This window comes from Labrus bergylta, chromosome 22 (genome assembly GCF_963930695.1).
Source record: "Labrus bergylta chromosome 22, fLabBer1.1, whole genome shotgun sequence".
NCBI lineage: Eukaryota > Metazoa > Chordata > Actinopteri > Labriformes > Labridae > Labrus > Labrus bergylta.
The window spans coordinates 4,589,417-4,607,198 of NC_089216.1; the positions used below are offsets into that span (position 1 = coordinate 4,589,417).

The following is a 17,782-nucleotide window of genomic DNA, read 5'->3' on the forward strand; positions in this document are numbered from 1 at the left end:
GGGAGTAGCTAAGTACACTTCTTGTATGTCTACGGTTGACCTACATCTGTCTTGTAAACAGTAATGAATGTTGTTCCTTCACATGGGATGTGTAAATAGACCATTGTTTGCTAAGGCATCAGCCCTGATAGCTTTATGAGATAGCAACACGGTAATTTGAATGAAGCTTGTTCTACAGCAGCAATGTAAATATGAGCTACAGCGACAGATATTGTTTCTAAAAAGAACGATATTATCATGTCAGTTTCAGTAGGATAGAGTTCACAGCTGTATAAGGACGATCATCTGTACAGCAGCAAGAACTTGTAGCTGAAGTTTCCTTCTTAATGCTTCCTGATATCCGTCATGCATGGCAGGCAACATGGCCTCTCATAATGCAAAGCACATGGAAATACTGCAGAGACGATTGCAAACGTTTTGCAAAACAGAAAAGTTTCCAGGGTGCAGAGACAAAAAAGTAAACACTCTTTATTTCAGAAACAAATCACCACGAGAAACAGATCAAAATACATTTAAATTATAACAAAAAGTAAACTAGCACCTCCCGAATGTCTGAAATAGTCAATGAATTTTCTGGGCCACAAATATGAAGTACAATACTTCCCTTAGCCCCTTGAGTCCATAGCACAACCACAAACATGTAAGGTATACTTTTGCAAAGGTGTGATTGATTTACATTTAGGGCTTTAAGGTATACAGTTGAGGCACACAAATAAACATTTTATACTGCCAATGCCGAAGTTTGGATTTTACCTGTACTTGTCATGGTTTGGTTTGTTGTCACAAATCGGCCTACATTCATGAGCTGCTTTTAGAAAAATGAACTGCAATACTACTACAGTGGTATAATTGATAATACAGTAATGTAAGAAATCATGAATAACTTTCATCTTTGAGATAGAAAGGTTTGTGTCCCTTGAACAGATGTCCTGACAATACCGATTCCAATAGTCTAAAAAGCCGATATGGGTATCAGGGAGATTGGAATGCAAGATCTGAAAATCCTAATTTACTAGCACCTTCAAATATGGACTTGTATCGTCTAGAAAACAGTAGTCTTCACAGAAAATACATTGTATAGGTCATTGCTGCCTCTGTTAAGTACTGTTTTTTGGGCAGCAAAGAAGAACACATTTCAGGAAAAAATAATTGTGACGTTAGCAAACAACTACAGTATGGTACCAGCATACAGCGCGACTGAACTCAAAACTAGCAAAAATGCAAATTAAGGGGGTATTATTATTATTGATATCAAGTTAAGATTATTAAAATCTTTTTTCAAAAGCTATTTGGAAGAGTTTTTCTGAATGGCTGGAAAAACTGTGAGCATAGTTACTGTAAAGTTTCACTCAGTTTGTTTTGACTGTAGGATTCATATTTAGGGATGTCCCAAGGCGGATATCTTCACAGTAACTTAAATTCAAGTTAAGTTTCAGTTTAACTAATCTAGTTTTCAGAGAACCTTCAAAATTAAGCACTATACATATTTAAAACGGCTAAACATGGAATCAAAGCGTCAGCAGGTAAATAATGTCGAATTGTTTTTTCTGAGCATGGTTAACATTAGCGGTGCTAGCATGACCAGCCTTCAGTCCTCCCTGCAGGTTCACGTTCACATGCCTGTGCTGGTTATGCATTGGACTGGTTGAGTGGTTGTATTCCAGTTTAAATTGATACAGCCCACATCAAACTTTGTCTGAATTTTTAAGATCAAAATACTGCTGAATTGCCTGCATTACGAGATGCCATCCGCCCACTGTGCTGGTTTACATCCAGGTAGTAGATCTTTATCACAGTGGGAAAGTAGCTATTTACCAGAGCAAGAGCCCTGGATAGTGACGGGCTGCTGCTTCAACAAAAATGTTTGCCATAACGGGCATGAATTAAAAATCTTTACTGACTTGTTATTCTAGTGTGACAACGTTTAACCATTTACTTGAATAACTTGATCACATTGTCGAAGTTTAGAGCTGCTAAAAATTACGAATAAAAGGTTCAAATAAATAATTTTCACTGTATCGTCCAATCTCAATTCAAGCTAACGTAAAAGGTAAAATGGTATCGGAACACTGTATTTGTGTGGGATTGTAGACTTTTTGAATCTGCTGATGTGTGTACAGTAGATTTCCGGATAAAGATGAAAAATATGTCTGTGTGAAAACAACCAGAGCAACACACTTGGAGTCAGTAAGTCTAATGATTAACAGCTGTGATGATCAGAGGCGCCGTATTCTTCCCATCATCGCAAACCCCCGGGCTGAAGAAGGGGAAGATCCTCTCGGAAAACAAACACCCAGTGAAGGTGTAGATGTGAGATCCAGTGTCCACGTTAAAGAAAGACACAGTCCCTTCCTCGTAGTCAGCAAAAATTCCAAGTGTCCGCGGCTTCTCCTTGAGGGGAATGAGTACTGAGGGGGAGTCCAGCGCGCGATACTCATTCCCGTTCCTCAGCCGCACCGTCCAGTAGCCGTTTTCCGGCTTGGAAGTGATCATCCCCTTCCTGTTGACGGACTCTTTCACCATGCCAACATCCCAGAAGGTCTTTGACTCCACTGCGACCTGGATGACAAGGAAAAAATGATATGAAACATTTACCATTGCCAACTTGATCTTGTGGCGTCTGCGATTTATATGAAATGAATACAACAACAATCAAGACCTGGAAGTAGATCCGGCCCGACAGGAAGCCGCTCTTCCCCACAACACAGATGACCGGGTCAAAGCGCTGGGGGTTGTCTGGCACAATGTGAAGCAGCTCTCCGCGACCCACCTGCTTCCCATCAGGCGACAAGACGATGTTCGGATGGGCGGAGTCTGGGTCTAAAACCACGTCCACTTTGAATATAAGACAGAGTAAAGAGCAACACTAAAAATCTACTTCAAATACAATCACATCTATCATTGTGTTTACATGGTGTTAAAAACAAGTGGATATATTGTGTCCCGCACTGACGTATTACATATATGTAAACTCGCCAAAAACACGGGTTTGGTCTTACCTGCATATTTCTGCATCTTCTTCATCTCTGCCAGAAAGATAAAAATGCTATATTACATTTTTTGTTAATTTCTGATGATTGGTTTTTAACTCAATCAAATGCAAAGCATGAAGTATGACGGCTAACACCGCCCGGACATGACTTGTCGGTGAATTTTACCGTTTCTCTTCAAACTGTCCAGTTCCTTCTTCAGGGTGTCGTCCAGTTTGGACAGGGCTTTCCTCGTTGTCCCCACACAGAGTTCAGGGTAGACGCCGATCTCCGTCCACTCTTTACTGGGCGGAGGTGAAGTAAGAGCGGAAAACCTCTACAAGAGAAAGAAACATAAAGTGGAATATTGTTGCAGAATTGAGGCATTGCATTCATTAAAGAAAGAGTCAGTAGCTTATTCCTAAAAATAAAACGTAGACTTGGATACAATTCAGTGATTGGGCGCAGTTTAAACTTAGCGAATATGGCGGCTAAGTAACGGCAAAAAAGAGAACATATGATCATGGTGAGGCAAAACGCCAAGCGGATAAAGCTTGTTCAAATTTGAGGGGGAACCTTGGGTTAGCTTTTACCCGCGGAGTTGGTGTTGGCCCTAATGAGCAGTTAGCCTGTGCTGAGGTGTGATAGCTTATATTTAAGTGAACCCATTATGGATCAACCCATTAGGCTAAGTTTAAGTTAGTTATGATTTCTTTCCAACAGTCATGAACAGTGATTTTTGTTGCTGAAATCAAGAGGGGTCAGGTGAGGTGGACTCTCGTTTTTTTCCTGTTCTTCATCATTGAGCTGTGATCTCAAACTAAATGTTTACCCGTGCTAATTATTCCCCTCGAGATCTCGAGTTAAAAAAAAAAAACAACGATTCAACTTTTTTTCAAGCATTGGCCACTTTAGGCTTCTATAAAATCCCGGACCTGTAAGAGGTGCAGGTGATCGTCTGTGCTCCCCAGCGTCTCCAGCTCAGCGCGTCTCCTCTGCAGTTCGTCGATTTCCTGCTGCAGCTCGTCGGTGAGCTCCTCGGCCCTCCTCTCGGCCGCTTTCTGCTTCTCTCTCACTTCCGAGTTGACCTCAGCTTGTCTCTCCTGGACAGAGCGAACCAGAGACGTACACAGGCGGTCATTTTCCTTCAGCTCCTTCTCTGCACTAATCTGGAGGAGAGATTAAAAAAGACATCAGAATAAAAACTTAAGGGGGTAAATATTTGCCTTCATACTGTATATAAGCAGGGATGGCTGGAATATATGAGCAAGCAGGGCTAAGCTAACATTCAGATACCACTGAAAACATTGCCTCCCAGGGATCATTATTTTCCCTAAAACTCACAGTGCTGAGCTTCAGACAGTTTTTGATCTCCTCGATTTTACACCCTCGTTCCAGGATCATCTGCTTAAAATCTGCCTCAGTTTCCTTCATTTGGACCTGAACAGACAGAACAGAAATCAAAATCACCAGTTGGTACATTTGCTTGTCCCTTACAAAACAAGACTCTTCGTTCATCAACTTTCCCTATCTATCACCTTAACCCTTTTCACACATACGGAAATCTCCTGAAAAACTCCGGAGATTTGGCTACCCGGAGGTTCTTTAGGCTATGTGTGAAAGCAAACAGCCGCATTTTTCGCGCCGACTTTACCCGGAGCTTCTCCGGCCAGACCCCTCGTATTTTTTCTGCAGAAAATCAGAGTGAGCTGATGTCTGAACGCGGTCGAATATACTCCGGAGATTTCAATTCGAGCCAATGGGACCCGAGTGACGTTTATATAGTGACCAGCTAAAGTGTCTGCACGTGACCACTACGAACTCTGTGCACGTAATTAAACGTCTGCATTCTGTTTTCTGTTGGTCAGTATGTTGTTCTCCTCTCTTTTGTGGATGTTGTCATTCCATTGGATTACACATAGCATTGATATAAAGGCAAATATTCTCATTATAACGTCGTGTAGCGGACTCTGTTGCTTCGGCCATTACTTCCACGTTGTTTATTTACGTCACGTCTTACCTCGGGAAATCCCCCGCGCCCCCTCCCCTCTGACAGGGAAAGTCCCCCGCTGTGAGGAGCATATGTGAACGGCTAGTTCAGGAGAATCAGTTCTCCTGTAAATATCTAGATATTATCCGGAGTGCATATGTGAAAACGGCTCTTTTCAGGCTCTGTGAGGAATTTACGGTTTTCTTCAGTTGAGATTAGCTGAGCATTGAACATCATTTCTAAGTGACAATCCATCTTTCTCTATTTCCTGATCAACTATTCAGGGTTTTCTGTTGTGGCTGATGCAAAGATGAGTCATACAAGATATCAGGGCCAAGACTTTCCTTTTATGTGTTTGTTATGTTTACAGTCCAACTAATAATGAGAGTCGAATTGAAATATCTGCCTCAAGAGATAATAAAAACGTAATTTTTGTCTTCAGCTGATGAATTCACTTCTTTTACTTTCCCTAGACTGTTTTCCTGCATACAGCCAAGGTTGGCTGAAACTTAAATTGATAGAAAGATAAAAGGCTTCTGTTTCCATCACCTTCAGATTCTGTATTATTTGCAGGATCTTAGAATACTTTTAAAGCACTCTTTTGTACCTTCCTCTCCCCACTCTCTTGCTCTATCTTGACGGCCCGGTGACCTTTGTGCTCGGTCTCAGTGCAGAACTGGCACACACACTTCTGCTCGTCCCTGCAGAACATCTCCAGCAGCCTGTCATGCTTCTTGCACATCCTCTCCTGCAGGTTCTTCACCGGATCAATCAGCTTGTGGACCTTCAGGGTGGCGACCCTCTGGTGGGGCTCCAGGTGAGCGTCACAATATGACGTCAGACACCCCAGGCAGGACTTCTTGGCCTTCACCTGCTGGGACATTGCCGCACAGACATCGCACACCACCTCGCCAGGTTTGGCTGCCAACAGTGGGGAAGCTGACGAACTGACTATGATATTTCTAAATGTGTCCGCCAGCTCTTTGAAGGCTGTGTTGATGCTGATTTCAGGCCGGGAGCTGAATGATTTATTGCAGGCAGGACACTGGCAGACGTCACTGCTCTCCCACACACTCTGGATGCACGCAAGGCAGAAGTTGTGTCCGCAGGGAGTGGTGACTGGGTCGGTGAACACTTGCATACAGATGGTGCACTGGAACTGTTTTTCTTGTAGCACGTTACCTGAGGAAGCCATTGCCTGCAAAAGAAGGAAGTCAGTTCAAATGTTTTTCCCTAAATGCCTTTGATAGAGGAAGTTAAAAATTACAGCACGGAACAAACATGTACAGGAACAGGTAGAAAAAGTACTGAATATCCATACTGTTATAGTCTTAAACATAAACAAGTTAAAATATCCCTCAAATTGACCAAATGTGCCTGGTTTTAGTGTCATTTTTTTTTTTTTAAATCAGAGGTTCTCAACAGGTGGGTCGGGACCCAAAAACAAGTACCAAAATTCCATGAATCGCTCTTTAAATGTGCTGGATTTTGTTTGTTCTCTTTATTCCATCACTTTTGGTACCATCTGAGGTCCAAACTGCACTTTTTCTCATTCTATAAATCTGATTCTTTGAAAGAAATATCAGAAATTTGGGTCATGATTTTTAAGAAGGAGTTTGGTGTTGGGCTTTGAAGTTTGACCAGTTGAGAGCCACAGATTCAAACAACCTTCTTATTATCAAATGCCCTGTGTAAATACAGTATATACAGAGCTTGAAACCTATGTAATAATATTAAGAATAACCGTTATTTATAGAGCACAGAGTTACATAGTGCTTTAAAAAGACAGCAATCAGACATGCAGATTATAAAATTATGAGAAAAGATCAAGAAATAACAACGTGTGCAGCTTGAATTTCAGGACTCTCAAAACATGCACTGTTTGTTGTGCATGGTGTATGAGTCAACGTGTTCTCAGCCTAATATACCAAGCAGACACACCCACAATTCCTGGAGAAACAAGACACATAGTTACACCGATGCACCAACACCCTTTTACCAATAGAAAAAAAATCCTATAATTATATGTACAGTTCTGCTACGTAATTTAATCTCCCTACTTTAAAGACATAGGAGAGTAGAGGAAGAAGGAAGGCGTTGATTCAACCCTCTATTTGTATTCAAGTTTGTTTGTATCATTTGACAATTAGACCCTTGGAAATTTAATAAATATCATACAGGAGGCACCATTGTCCGAGTCGTTAGCTTGCGACCCATGAACGGAGGATGTAGTCCTCAAAGCGGGTGACCCGGGTTCAAGTCCAACCTGGCTCCTTCCACATATGTTGTTCCCCACTCTCTCTCTACCTGATTTAAGACTCTATCCAACAGGTCAAATTGTTCCAACATCTGCAAAGTAGGCTACCTGTTTTTCCGTTCACTGGGAGATATTAGCAAGCTAACTTACGTTTACCATAACACAGGCTAGTAAATTTCAGAGTCAACCACTCTCAAGATTTAATGCAAGTTGATTATGTAGTGGTGTGTCCCCCTTAAGCTGGAGAACACTTACTAAGAAATGTTTAAATGCTGCAATCTAAATCACAAGATAGCTATCATGTTTTACACAGCTAGCTCAGGGTCGTACAGGAAAGTTAAATAAAAGTGAAAGAGATTATTCAGGGGTAATTCAGAACACTTGCTGACTTAGAGTTAGACATAAGCTTTTTGCTTTCTCAATTGGAAACTGAGTTAAAAGCCAGCATCTTATACATTTAGCCTAGCATAAATTAGCTTAGACTAGCGTAAATTCTCAGAAGAGCAATACGACACAGCTAGCTTTGCTATGTTAAAAAGTAAACAAATTTGCCAAGCAGCTCTAAAACTCACTAACATGTAGCCTTGTATCGTTTTTTCTTAAAATTCGTAAAGAATGGATATTCACTGAAAAACCAACAGTTATTTAAGAACAGTTATTTCAGAAGCGTATTCTCTTTCCCAAAATGAAGCTACAGCCAGATTATCTAAACTAAAGTTAGCATAGCACCTATTCTGGACGTAGTGATCAATACAGCTGGCCTAGCTAAGTCCATAAGAAACAAAAACAGTTAACTAGCACCTTTAAACTCACTTTTTTTACATGTTATACTGGACAATGCATTGATTGTTTTTAGTAAATCAATGTAATCCCTTGAGTAGCCTACAGTACCAACACAGGACGGGCTAAGGCCTGTCACAGAGCTGATTCATCAAACCCAACATGAATGCAGTCAACACAGTTAATCGCATAATTAGATCCTTAAATAAAGATATATATTTAGATATAGATGGTTTATGGGTCCAAAACAGCTGTTGGTGGACATTTCAACCCTTTGACAGCCTATAGCAACGTTAGCATTTTATAGAACTATGTAAAGAAATAGCAACTTTAACCCCACTTAGTCAAAACTAGATGTAATGTAACAATTTCATAAACGCTGACATAATACCAAAGTGTTTTTAACCCAGCCTATACAAACATCTATTTGCATATCCTCTCCAGATTCTGGCAGCTGGTATGCATACTCAACAAGTACTTTCTCCTTTTGTACAATCAATAGTTTAAAGAATACAAACTGATAAACTTAACGGTCGATGTCACAACACAGTAAATCATATTTGAGCTCTTACTAAATAACGCTCATACTTACAGCTTCTTCTCTTGTAAACAGGTAAAGCTGTTAAACCACACTTCTCGTCCTCAGTGACGGCAGAGCAGGTGACTCTCCTGCTCTATGAATGGTTATGAATAAATTACAGGGATAGCTGTGAAACAGGAAAATGTAACGTCAACACAGTTATTCATCAGCTTTAGGCCCTCCCTCTCCAGAGCCCAGCACTTGTTTCTGCTGACTGTTCCTTTTCCTCAGTTTAAAACACCCATTTTAACCTACCATTAGTTTCTGTTTTGGTAGTTTTGATGATCACATGCTGTGGCAGGAGCTTTGTGTTACTGTGTGTGGGAAGATATGATCATGGGAATACATAATAGTAGCTCTCACACAGGGAAGGAGTGTGTTAGCTTCATGGGTGTGGTGTTAAAGTCCAATGGTTAACATTTTCCCGTTATGACACACCTGAAACACACACAAAGTAGACTGACCTGAGGAATGCTGCTGCGCTACATTTAATTAAAAATATTCTGTGTTTATGGCCTGTTCATATTGTCAAGGTTTCCTTGAGACAATACAACTAAACATAATCTACTAGAACTTACTTAACTACTTAGACTTAAATAAAGGCCTAAATTGAAAAGAAGTGGTTCTTTTACACCCAGTTTTCCGGTAAGCTACTTACTGTAACAAAACCAGTTGTTCTGTTTAAGGTTCAGGTTAGAGGACATGTGACAGGCGTGTGATGGGAAATTTTACAAGCCCATAAAGCACAAACAGGATGTGCTATAATAGAATTTATAACTTCATTGAAATACACTTTTTTCTTCAAATGGTCAGTTATATTTCCACCAAATATAACTTTCTAAATACATTTCTAGATGATATGGCATCCAAAGTAGAAGTAAGTTAATAGTTGCAGAAGTTTTACCCATGATGTCACCAAAACCATACAAAAGACATTAGCATTTCATTTAATTGCTGTAAAAACAACTGTAAAAATAAAGTGTTTCCCACGCAAATGTATAGTTAGGGGTAGAATACTGTTTTAAAGAAGAACCTCATTGATTAAAATCATCATGCGTCTCTATGTAAGATCCAGCTGTTGGATGCTCTGCTCAGATCCCCATGGTTGGGCCTCATGTGATTAGTGGATCATTCGCTGTACAAATAGAAAAGGAAATCCAGCCTTTCAAATATATTTTTATGCAAAACTTGTAATAAAATGTTGATATTTCAATGTGTATGGTTTCTTAATTTAATGTTCCAAGCCAGTGAATTATGGCTGGAAATGAAACCATGGCAAACATCAAAACTTAACATTGGATTAGCATCATCTACCATAGTGTTAGACATTGATTTCTGATTTAAAATTTCAATAGGATAGCCATCAGAGTCCAACTTAAACCATAACATTCACCATCAGAAAATCAATTTATTTGTTAGAATTGTTACGAGATAACTTTCAAAACCAAACATTGGGTTTGACTTTAACCCTTTAACATTGGATGGATGCTGGAAATAAAAATCTGGTTAATTTCAAAGAACATGATTGACTTGATATCAACTACCAACTACAGACGAACATTGATGGTTGAGATAAACCCACCATTGGGTTAACATCAACCAACAATGGACAACCATTATATTTAATTGGAAAGGAAAAACTTGGTCAAACCATTTTACCATCTTGATGTTAACCACCAACGTTGGACATCATTAGACGTGGAATTCATGATAGAAGTTTAAAGTTGGAAAATTAATCAAAACCAGATGTTGCGTTGGCGTCAACCTTCTACAATGGACGGACAAATACTTTTGGTTGAAGTTGTACCAGATGTCCTTAAAAACCAAACATGGAGTTTGAGTTCAACCTTCAACAGGAAGTAAATGTTATCCTCAGGGGTTTAATATTAAAACATTTAACTGATGTGATTCCTTAGAAATATCTAACTTGTGTCTCTTGTAGTTCACACCAATAATGAACCAGAGCATCAGAATCTTAGCCCTACTTGAGTCATTGTTACATCTTAATGCCACCCAGAAATATTAAGGTTATATTGTCAGCCTACTGTTCTACACTACCATGTCTGGATTTATCTCAAACATAAATTTGCTTAGCCAAACCAGGAGCCACCTGTCACGTCATGTTGGCTCACTTTCTTGCAGTGACTTTGTGTGGCTTTACATCTGGTTTGCATCTTTGAACTTAACACAATCACACATTTTGTAAGCCATCCATGCATCATTGAAGGTTAGTCTCACTTTTAAAGCTTTGTCACTAATTCTGCCCATTTTTGATCCTATTGTCTTGTGCATTTTGATTCTTAAAAGTCAAAGATACGTTATAATCTAAAGAGGCTTCATGCTCGGGTTCCTGAAAAGGAGGTGCACAAGATCACATTACATCTGCCATAAATTGAGATGGCGGATGTTTTGCATATCTTCTGTGCTTACTGTCTCTCAGGAGAGGGAATAAGAAGAAGATGAAGAAGGAGGGGATGTAAGAAGGCTGGAAGAAGGATGTTTGCCAATGTAGCAGATTAAATTTCAAAGATATTAAGATAAATAACTGGAGGATTTGGAGATGACAGCGCTCTGGAGGCCAGCATGTCCTGGTAAGAAATATGTTTCAACATTTGGACTTGAAGACAAAACGGATTGCCTCATGAATATTAATTAATATTCCACAAAACTTAACAAAACCCCCACAGTGTTTCTCCTGACCAACAACAAAGCTGTTTCATACATAGATGAGAAGACAGTTTATTGCTAAGTTTAAAACTGAGATCAAGTTCATGGCTTTTGTCAAAAAAAAGTAATGCTATGTAGTTTCTAAAAATGGTCATAGGTTTTTTTCAAGGATTATTTTCTCGTCCTCAGGTATTGGAGCGGCCGTGTTGTGGGTTCTACTGTCATCAGGTTAGTCTGCATCTAAACATACATTGAATTTCATTTTACAGTAATTCCTGCAAACATGCTCATCATGATTTTCAATATTGCATTCTATGTTGAGCAATAATTTTACAGTGATTAACAAAAATCAAATTGTATTCTTGGGGAACAAGGATGCCAGTGCAAACACATTGGCAGCCAATCTGTTAAATTCTAAACATTAATGTAAAGATTCATCAAAACCGTCATCATCATCATCATCATCATTAAGGTCGTAGGTATTCATGAAAGAGCTGGGTCTTCAGCCTTCGATCAAATAGAGTTTTGAAATGCGTTCCTCCAGAACGATGTTAGGGTTAGGGTTTGGGGTTGATTTCTATTAATCCCGTTTTCAAACTGGACATTTGTGCACACACACAAATGCATCAGATATGAGTTTTCTATTTCCCAACAACAGCCAATCATCCAAACTATGACTAAGCATGTTCCCTTTCTTTAATCATGATTGGTTATTAAAGTAACCATCTTCTAGTTTCCATTATAAATTTAATGCAAATCGTAACCAGATTTCAAGAAAATCTGAAAGCTTATGCAAATTAATACATGTTTTACGAGTTGGATGCATCAGAATTTCCACTGACTTTTGTCATTTATTTGAACCGAAAAGCACATTATTTACATTTTACTAAACATTTTTTTGTTAATGTTATGAACTTTAATTCACATTTTTTGGCATTTCTTTCCAGTTTGTTTCAGAAACGAAATCCACCTAAAACAGGCTTAAACCTTATAATGATGAATGATTAATAAATGAAAACCAAACCAAAGATCAATGACTCGTGACAAAAACTCAAAAAAACAGCTGCAAATCCAAAGAAAAGAAGCAGAATGGACATTCAGATGAGGACAGTGAAAACCCTCAATCAGGATGAAATCTGTTGGAGATAGGTCCAAAAATGTTGTTAAAGGTGACGCCAAAAAGTACATAAATGAGATCTTTCACAACACTACCTTGGGTTAACAGAACTGTGAGGTCAATTTAAAGCAAACTAACATAGACCCGATGAGTATGAGAATTCTTCCCTGGAATTGCGGACCCAGGTCATGAAACAACAAAACAAGCAGTCCATATAAGCTCTATCAGACATTTACGGTACATAACTGTAAGTCTTGGAGACTTTAACTTCCTGACTGTGTCTTGAAACCCTTTGGGAAGTTGTTAAATATGCTTTCAAGTCGCTTTCTTTCTATATCTGTCCATTGGGTTAAAGGTCTGTGCTCACGCCTTCATAACTACCATTTCATTGATGAACCAAAGTCTTGGTCTGATGCCGGAGTGTACTGCAGAGAGAAGTTCTCAAATTTGGCCACCATCAGCAACACAGACGACATGAAGCGGCTGATCGCAGCTGTGGGTAGTGGTTATGAGGGGAATGTGTGGATTGGCCTGCGTGACAAGCGCTGGGACTGGAAATGGTTGCTGTCAGACAAAAGCTTCTATGGAAATGAGTCTAACTTCAAGAAGTGGAACACAAGTCAACCAGATAACACACAAAGATATGGAAAATTGTGCGCTGCTGTCCAGCAAGGTACCTGGTACGACTATGAATGCGAGCAAGAATTTGCTTTTGTCTGTTATGACAACAACATGACTGGTAAGTAACAGGATATTTACTTTGGTTTGTTAATTCCAGTAGCCTCTGTACACGGAGTGTGCAAACTAACCACCAGGCCACCGGTGGCCAGGAAATTAAAATATTTAGAAGGACGATTTAAAAAATGTGTTTTGTGTTCCAATTTATTTCAGACCCATCATCCAATGCCACTCAGGGATTTGTCTTGATAAACGAAGAGTTGAGTTGGGGGAGGGCTCAGTTGTACTGCAAGGCGTACCACACAGTTCTGGCAAGTGTGAGAAACGACCAAGAGAACTCAGAGATCCAGCAGTTGGTAGGCGATGAACGGTTTGTGTGGATCGGCCTCTACAGAGAAACTTGGAGGTCGTGGTCAGGCGGTGCCAACTCCAAATTCCAAAACTGGGTTGATGGACACCCGAGAAATTTAACAGAGAGCTGTGGTGCCAGTGTGTTTGATGCTAACCACACCGGAGAGTGGGTTGAAAAGTACTGCAAAGACAAACTTCCTTTCATCTGCCACACAAGTAAGTAATTCCTATGCTCTATAATATTTGCCATTACATTTATGCTAATCTTCTATAATTTAACATCTATGTCTTCACTAGAAAAACACATGATGATCTTTAAGATGACAACACTGAAATCCACAATCGACCTGAATGACCCTGCTGTGACGGACGCCATCTTGAATCTGGTAATTATCAATACGCACAATGTTGTATTTGTATTATCATACTTTTGGTCAATGGTAAATGGTAAAACTCACTTCTGAGTTTTTTGCAAGCAATATACAGTATTTATTGTTCTAGTATTTTGCTAATATTCAGACATTTGCCGTCTTCCACTTGGTGTATATTTAAAGGATTTGGAAAGTCAGGCTGTAAAACTGAGATTAACACATATAGAGTAACTCAAAAACATTTGGCCACTTCAAAGAAAACGGGAATGTTTGAGAATTCTAGGGAAAGTTTTTAATCACGTCTAAAAACTAATTTGGATTTAAAACGAGGAATGTTAACATAATGTTTATATCCATTTTTTTAAATTTAATTTCATCATTTAATTATTGGCACACATTTTTCTTTTTCAGATTAAGGAGAAGATTAGAGAGCAGGGGGTTACAGGTGATTTCAACATTTCCTGGAGAAAGAGGTCGGGTGAACATGTCTTCCGCAAAGAGGAGAAGAATTCAGATGACGTGAAGATCGAAGGCGTAACTTGTAATAAAAATGTCTAGTTACAACATGATGCTGTAAACTATTTTTCTGAGTCGTGTACCACAAGGGTTCAAAATGTCTCAAAACTATTCCATCATAGAGACATCCGTTATTTTATTTGAGGTGACCGTGCAATTCATCGGAGCAAGTGGTAGGAAGTCAGCTAACGGTTTATGTAAGCAAACGTGACTTGGCTTTTTCTAACCTAGACTCGAGCTAGTTCAGGCAGTTTTCCTGAGCTGCACTGATTTCACACCTGACATACATCATTATCCACAATCACCTTGTAGGTGACCCCCTAGTGGCAGAAATGACATAATGTCCCTTTAACATCTCTGATGACTAAGCACCATTCTTTCAACTTATAAAACATTATTGAAACTATGAAAATGTATATCTCTCTTTACGGTGATCTGTTGAGGTTTACATTTAAGGTTAAGGAAACTTTGCAACCAAAGGAATAATGTTGGTGTTTATAAATAATAAGATTGTTTGCAGTGCAACAGTAGAGTTAAGATGAGCTTTCAAACAGCATTTAAAAACATCCATTCTACTACAACACCTTTAAAAAACAAAAGAAGCTCTGCAGTTCTTGTGGCTAGGCTTTTAAAAGCCCATTTAAGCCAGATTGATGCTTCTGTGTAAGTACATCAGAGAAAGTAGGTGTGTGTGTTCACTGCTTAAATGAAGTGTAGAAGTAGGGTCCACATTACCTTTTTGAGACTAAAGTGTAAAATATATTTATACATGGTATGGTTTTGTTTGTTTTCTGCATATTTAGGATTAGCTGATGTGAATTGTATGTGTTTTTTATTTATTTTGTTGCTGTGGTAAAATGTTTATCTTTATGAATGCCAGGAACATGTTTCTGTTGTTATTCAGTTGAACTGCAGTTAAATGTAATCAAATATTAGTTTTTTACAATTTTCACACCATATGAAATAGTATACGTCTAAAAAAATAATAATAATAATTTGCAAAACATGATTGAAGTTTCTGTGTGACTGCATTTTGTGAATGATTAAAAATCAAAGCTTAATAAAACCAGCATTCGAACACATTTTTAAAATGAGTATTTATATTTTTCTTCTCTTGATATAAACAGAAGTTTATTAATTTTCACATTCTTTCCAACAAATGCCATTAAAAGGCGAGTTTACCTTCAGTAAATCTCTAAAGCACCAAATGTGAGTTAATCCACCCCTTGAAGAAGTCAAACACTAAATCAATTGTATGTTCTTATTCAAGTGACAAATAAAAGATTTGATGAATATTAATAAATACCGGGGGGGAGACGTTTTTTTTTGTTGCAATACCCTAATGCCCCACTAGGTAGCAACAGTACGCATATGTTCAACTGCCTCAGATATGTGACTGCTCACACATGTCAAGTGTAGGGTCATATGTTGACTTAGTTTTCAAACCAACTGAATTTTATGATGAAGTTTTAAATCATCAAAATACACAATATGACATTAGGGTTTAATGTTTGTTCACATACACCAAATAAATCAATCACAAGGGACAAAGTGGCTTCTAAAAGCATGAAACAAAATAAAATAGCTGGGTTTAAAAAAAAAAAAACATCTTCATGCATTTACATGTTTTTGCTTTTTGTTGTAATTTACCCCTTAATCATCTCCGACATTGAACTGTCATGTCTATGTAACACTTGCCATAAAGAGACACCATCACATCTGGAAAATTACAACATGAGGTAAACTGTTAGGTATGTAGACAACAAAGAAACGTAAAGAAGGTGTGAGAATTCAAAACATTAGTGTTGTGTAACCACTTGAAAACACCTGTAAGGACTTTTCTGTTTGCTGATTTTGACCTGTACTACGTGTCATTTTTTGTTTTTCAGGTGTCAGCGTGCTATCATTTAACAGAGGAATGTATATCTCGTCAAAGTTCTTTGCTGTGGAAAAGAGGAATCACTTCTTCGTAAAACTATCTTGTGCAGCATCTTCAGACATGATAAATCTTTGTAAATGATCTTCTCTCCTGTGACTATAGTTGGTGTCAGTTTTCACTTCCGTCTGTATCATGACAAGTTATAATCATTGTTTACTTGTCATTTAAGCACCAAAGTTAAAAACTAGTTAGCTAGCAGCTAGCTTGATAGCTTGTCAGAAATACATTTTATTGGCTAAAATCATTTTAAAAACAAAAGGACAGGAAGGACAAACAAACAATAGGATAACCTTATTTGACTTAGTTAGCTAGCTAGCTTACTAAATTAAGTGTGCGACTTAACAACAAAACACGATGTTCAGTAATCTGTTACACATAGAATAAAACGCTTTAACCGGATGTTACTATCCAATTTTATTTTGAAATATTTTCCGTGCATTCGTATCATCGGACTAGACGTAAAATGCTAAACCAGATTTTATTTGCGTGTATATTTGGTCCTGACAATGGTGGCGTCTGACAGTGGCAGTCTGCAGAGGTAGGGTCTGACAGTGGCGGTCTGCAGAGGTAGGGTCTGACAGTGGTGGTCTGCAGCCAGACTCTCTTGGGAATATTCCTGATGGATGTTGTTTGACTTTTAATCCTTCTTAAACTCTTGTCATTTTCTTAAGGCCGGATTGTATCCATCATAAAGGGTCTCGTCCCAGATAATTATGGCTGTGTCATGGGTCACTGCACGTGCAGACACTGAATCATGGATGGGAGTAACTCACCTTGCAAAATGCTAACACAGTGTGGCCATTGTTCCTTTCATTTAATGGGTGATGCGTCATGCATATGGTCAATTTAAATTTTTGTTCTTAACAGGCTACGACTGCTGTATTTTCATTGAAAGAAAAATGTGTTGGATCAGATTGGTCTGTCATGTCTTGATTCTGGAGTTTTCATTTGAATGAATTTTATCTTCTGGATGGACTTTTCTGCAAAGTTAGCGAAAGGTGTGGACATCTGTGAGCTGCCTGTTGAGGTGTTCACCTCGTTATAAAGCACTGGGGTGTGTTGGGACTGAAGTGAAGATTACTAATATCAAATACTGTTAATGGTTCATCAGATGATTCTTTTAAAAGATTTATTATATTATCCCTGGTATACGTTGGTTTCTCATACTATATTCCCAGCTATCTCAAGCATGTCATTTGACTTAACTGTGTCTCTTGACCTCCAGTTTGGTCCTAGATTGTATCTATGAGAGAGCGCAGTGCCAGTCATTCATGAAGATAAATTATTTGGCTTATCTGATTTTATTTATGGAAGCTTGAATACAAAGGCGCTGCTTGTCAACAATGCCTCTGCTTGGAGCCCCAGACCAGTAGGGTGGCCCCTGGCTCACAAACTTAAACCAAAGCAGTGGACCAAAATGTGCAAAATTTTGCAATGACTGTAGGAAACCTCCCTAAGGGGGCCCCATCTGACAGCATTCACTCTCAATGCCCTGCTAAGCGTTTCTGGTATTATTGCTTTGAGAACCAATGAATGTCAACAAAGAAAAATAAAGAGAAATGTACTA

The 17,782-nt window shown here is 38.8% G+C and overlaps 1 protein-coding gene and 1 long non-coding RNA gene across 4 annotated transcripts; one reads left to right on the plus strand and one right to left on the minus strand.

The window, feature by feature from the left end:
• Positions 1-442: 442 nt before the first annotated feature.
• Positions 443-8,916, minus strand: LOC109995577 (E3 ubiquitin-protein ligase TRIM39). Of its 3 annotated transcripts, XM_020649344.3 has the most exons (9): positions 8,832-8,916; positions 8,589-8,703; positions 5,567-6,157; positions 4,314-4,409; positions 3,905-4,138; positions 3,159-3,306; positions 3,000-3,026; positions 2,660-2,835; positions 443-2,559 (listed from the first exon to the last, which is right to left on the minus strand). In XM_020649344.3, exons 3-9 carry the CDS (start codon positions 6,152-6,154, stop codon positions 2,194-2,196), a joined length of 1,635 nt encoding a protein of 544 aa, XP_020505000.1. In that variant the 5' UTR covers positions 6,155-6,157; positions 8,589-8,703; positions 8,832-8,916; the 3' UTR covers positions 443-2,193. The 3 variants fall into 3 exon arrangements, with proteins under 3 accessions (XP_020505000.1, XP_020504999.1, XP_029136145.1); XM_020649343.3 differs by lacking the exon at positions 8,589-8,703 and having other exon boundaries at positions 8,832-8,897; XM_029280312.2 differs by lacking the exon at positions 8,832-8,916 and having other exon boundaries at positions 8,589-8,761.
• Positions 8,917-13,256: 4,340 nt separating this feature from the next.
• Positions 13,257-15,346, plus strand: LOC136177393 (uncharacterized). The gene is made up of 3 exons (XR_010665003.1): positions 13,257-13,605; positions 13,687-13,775; positions 14,172-15,346. It is a non-coding gene; the product is annotated as an uncharacterized lncRNA (long non-coding RNA).
• Positions 15,347-17,782: the final 2,436 nt, after the last annotated feature.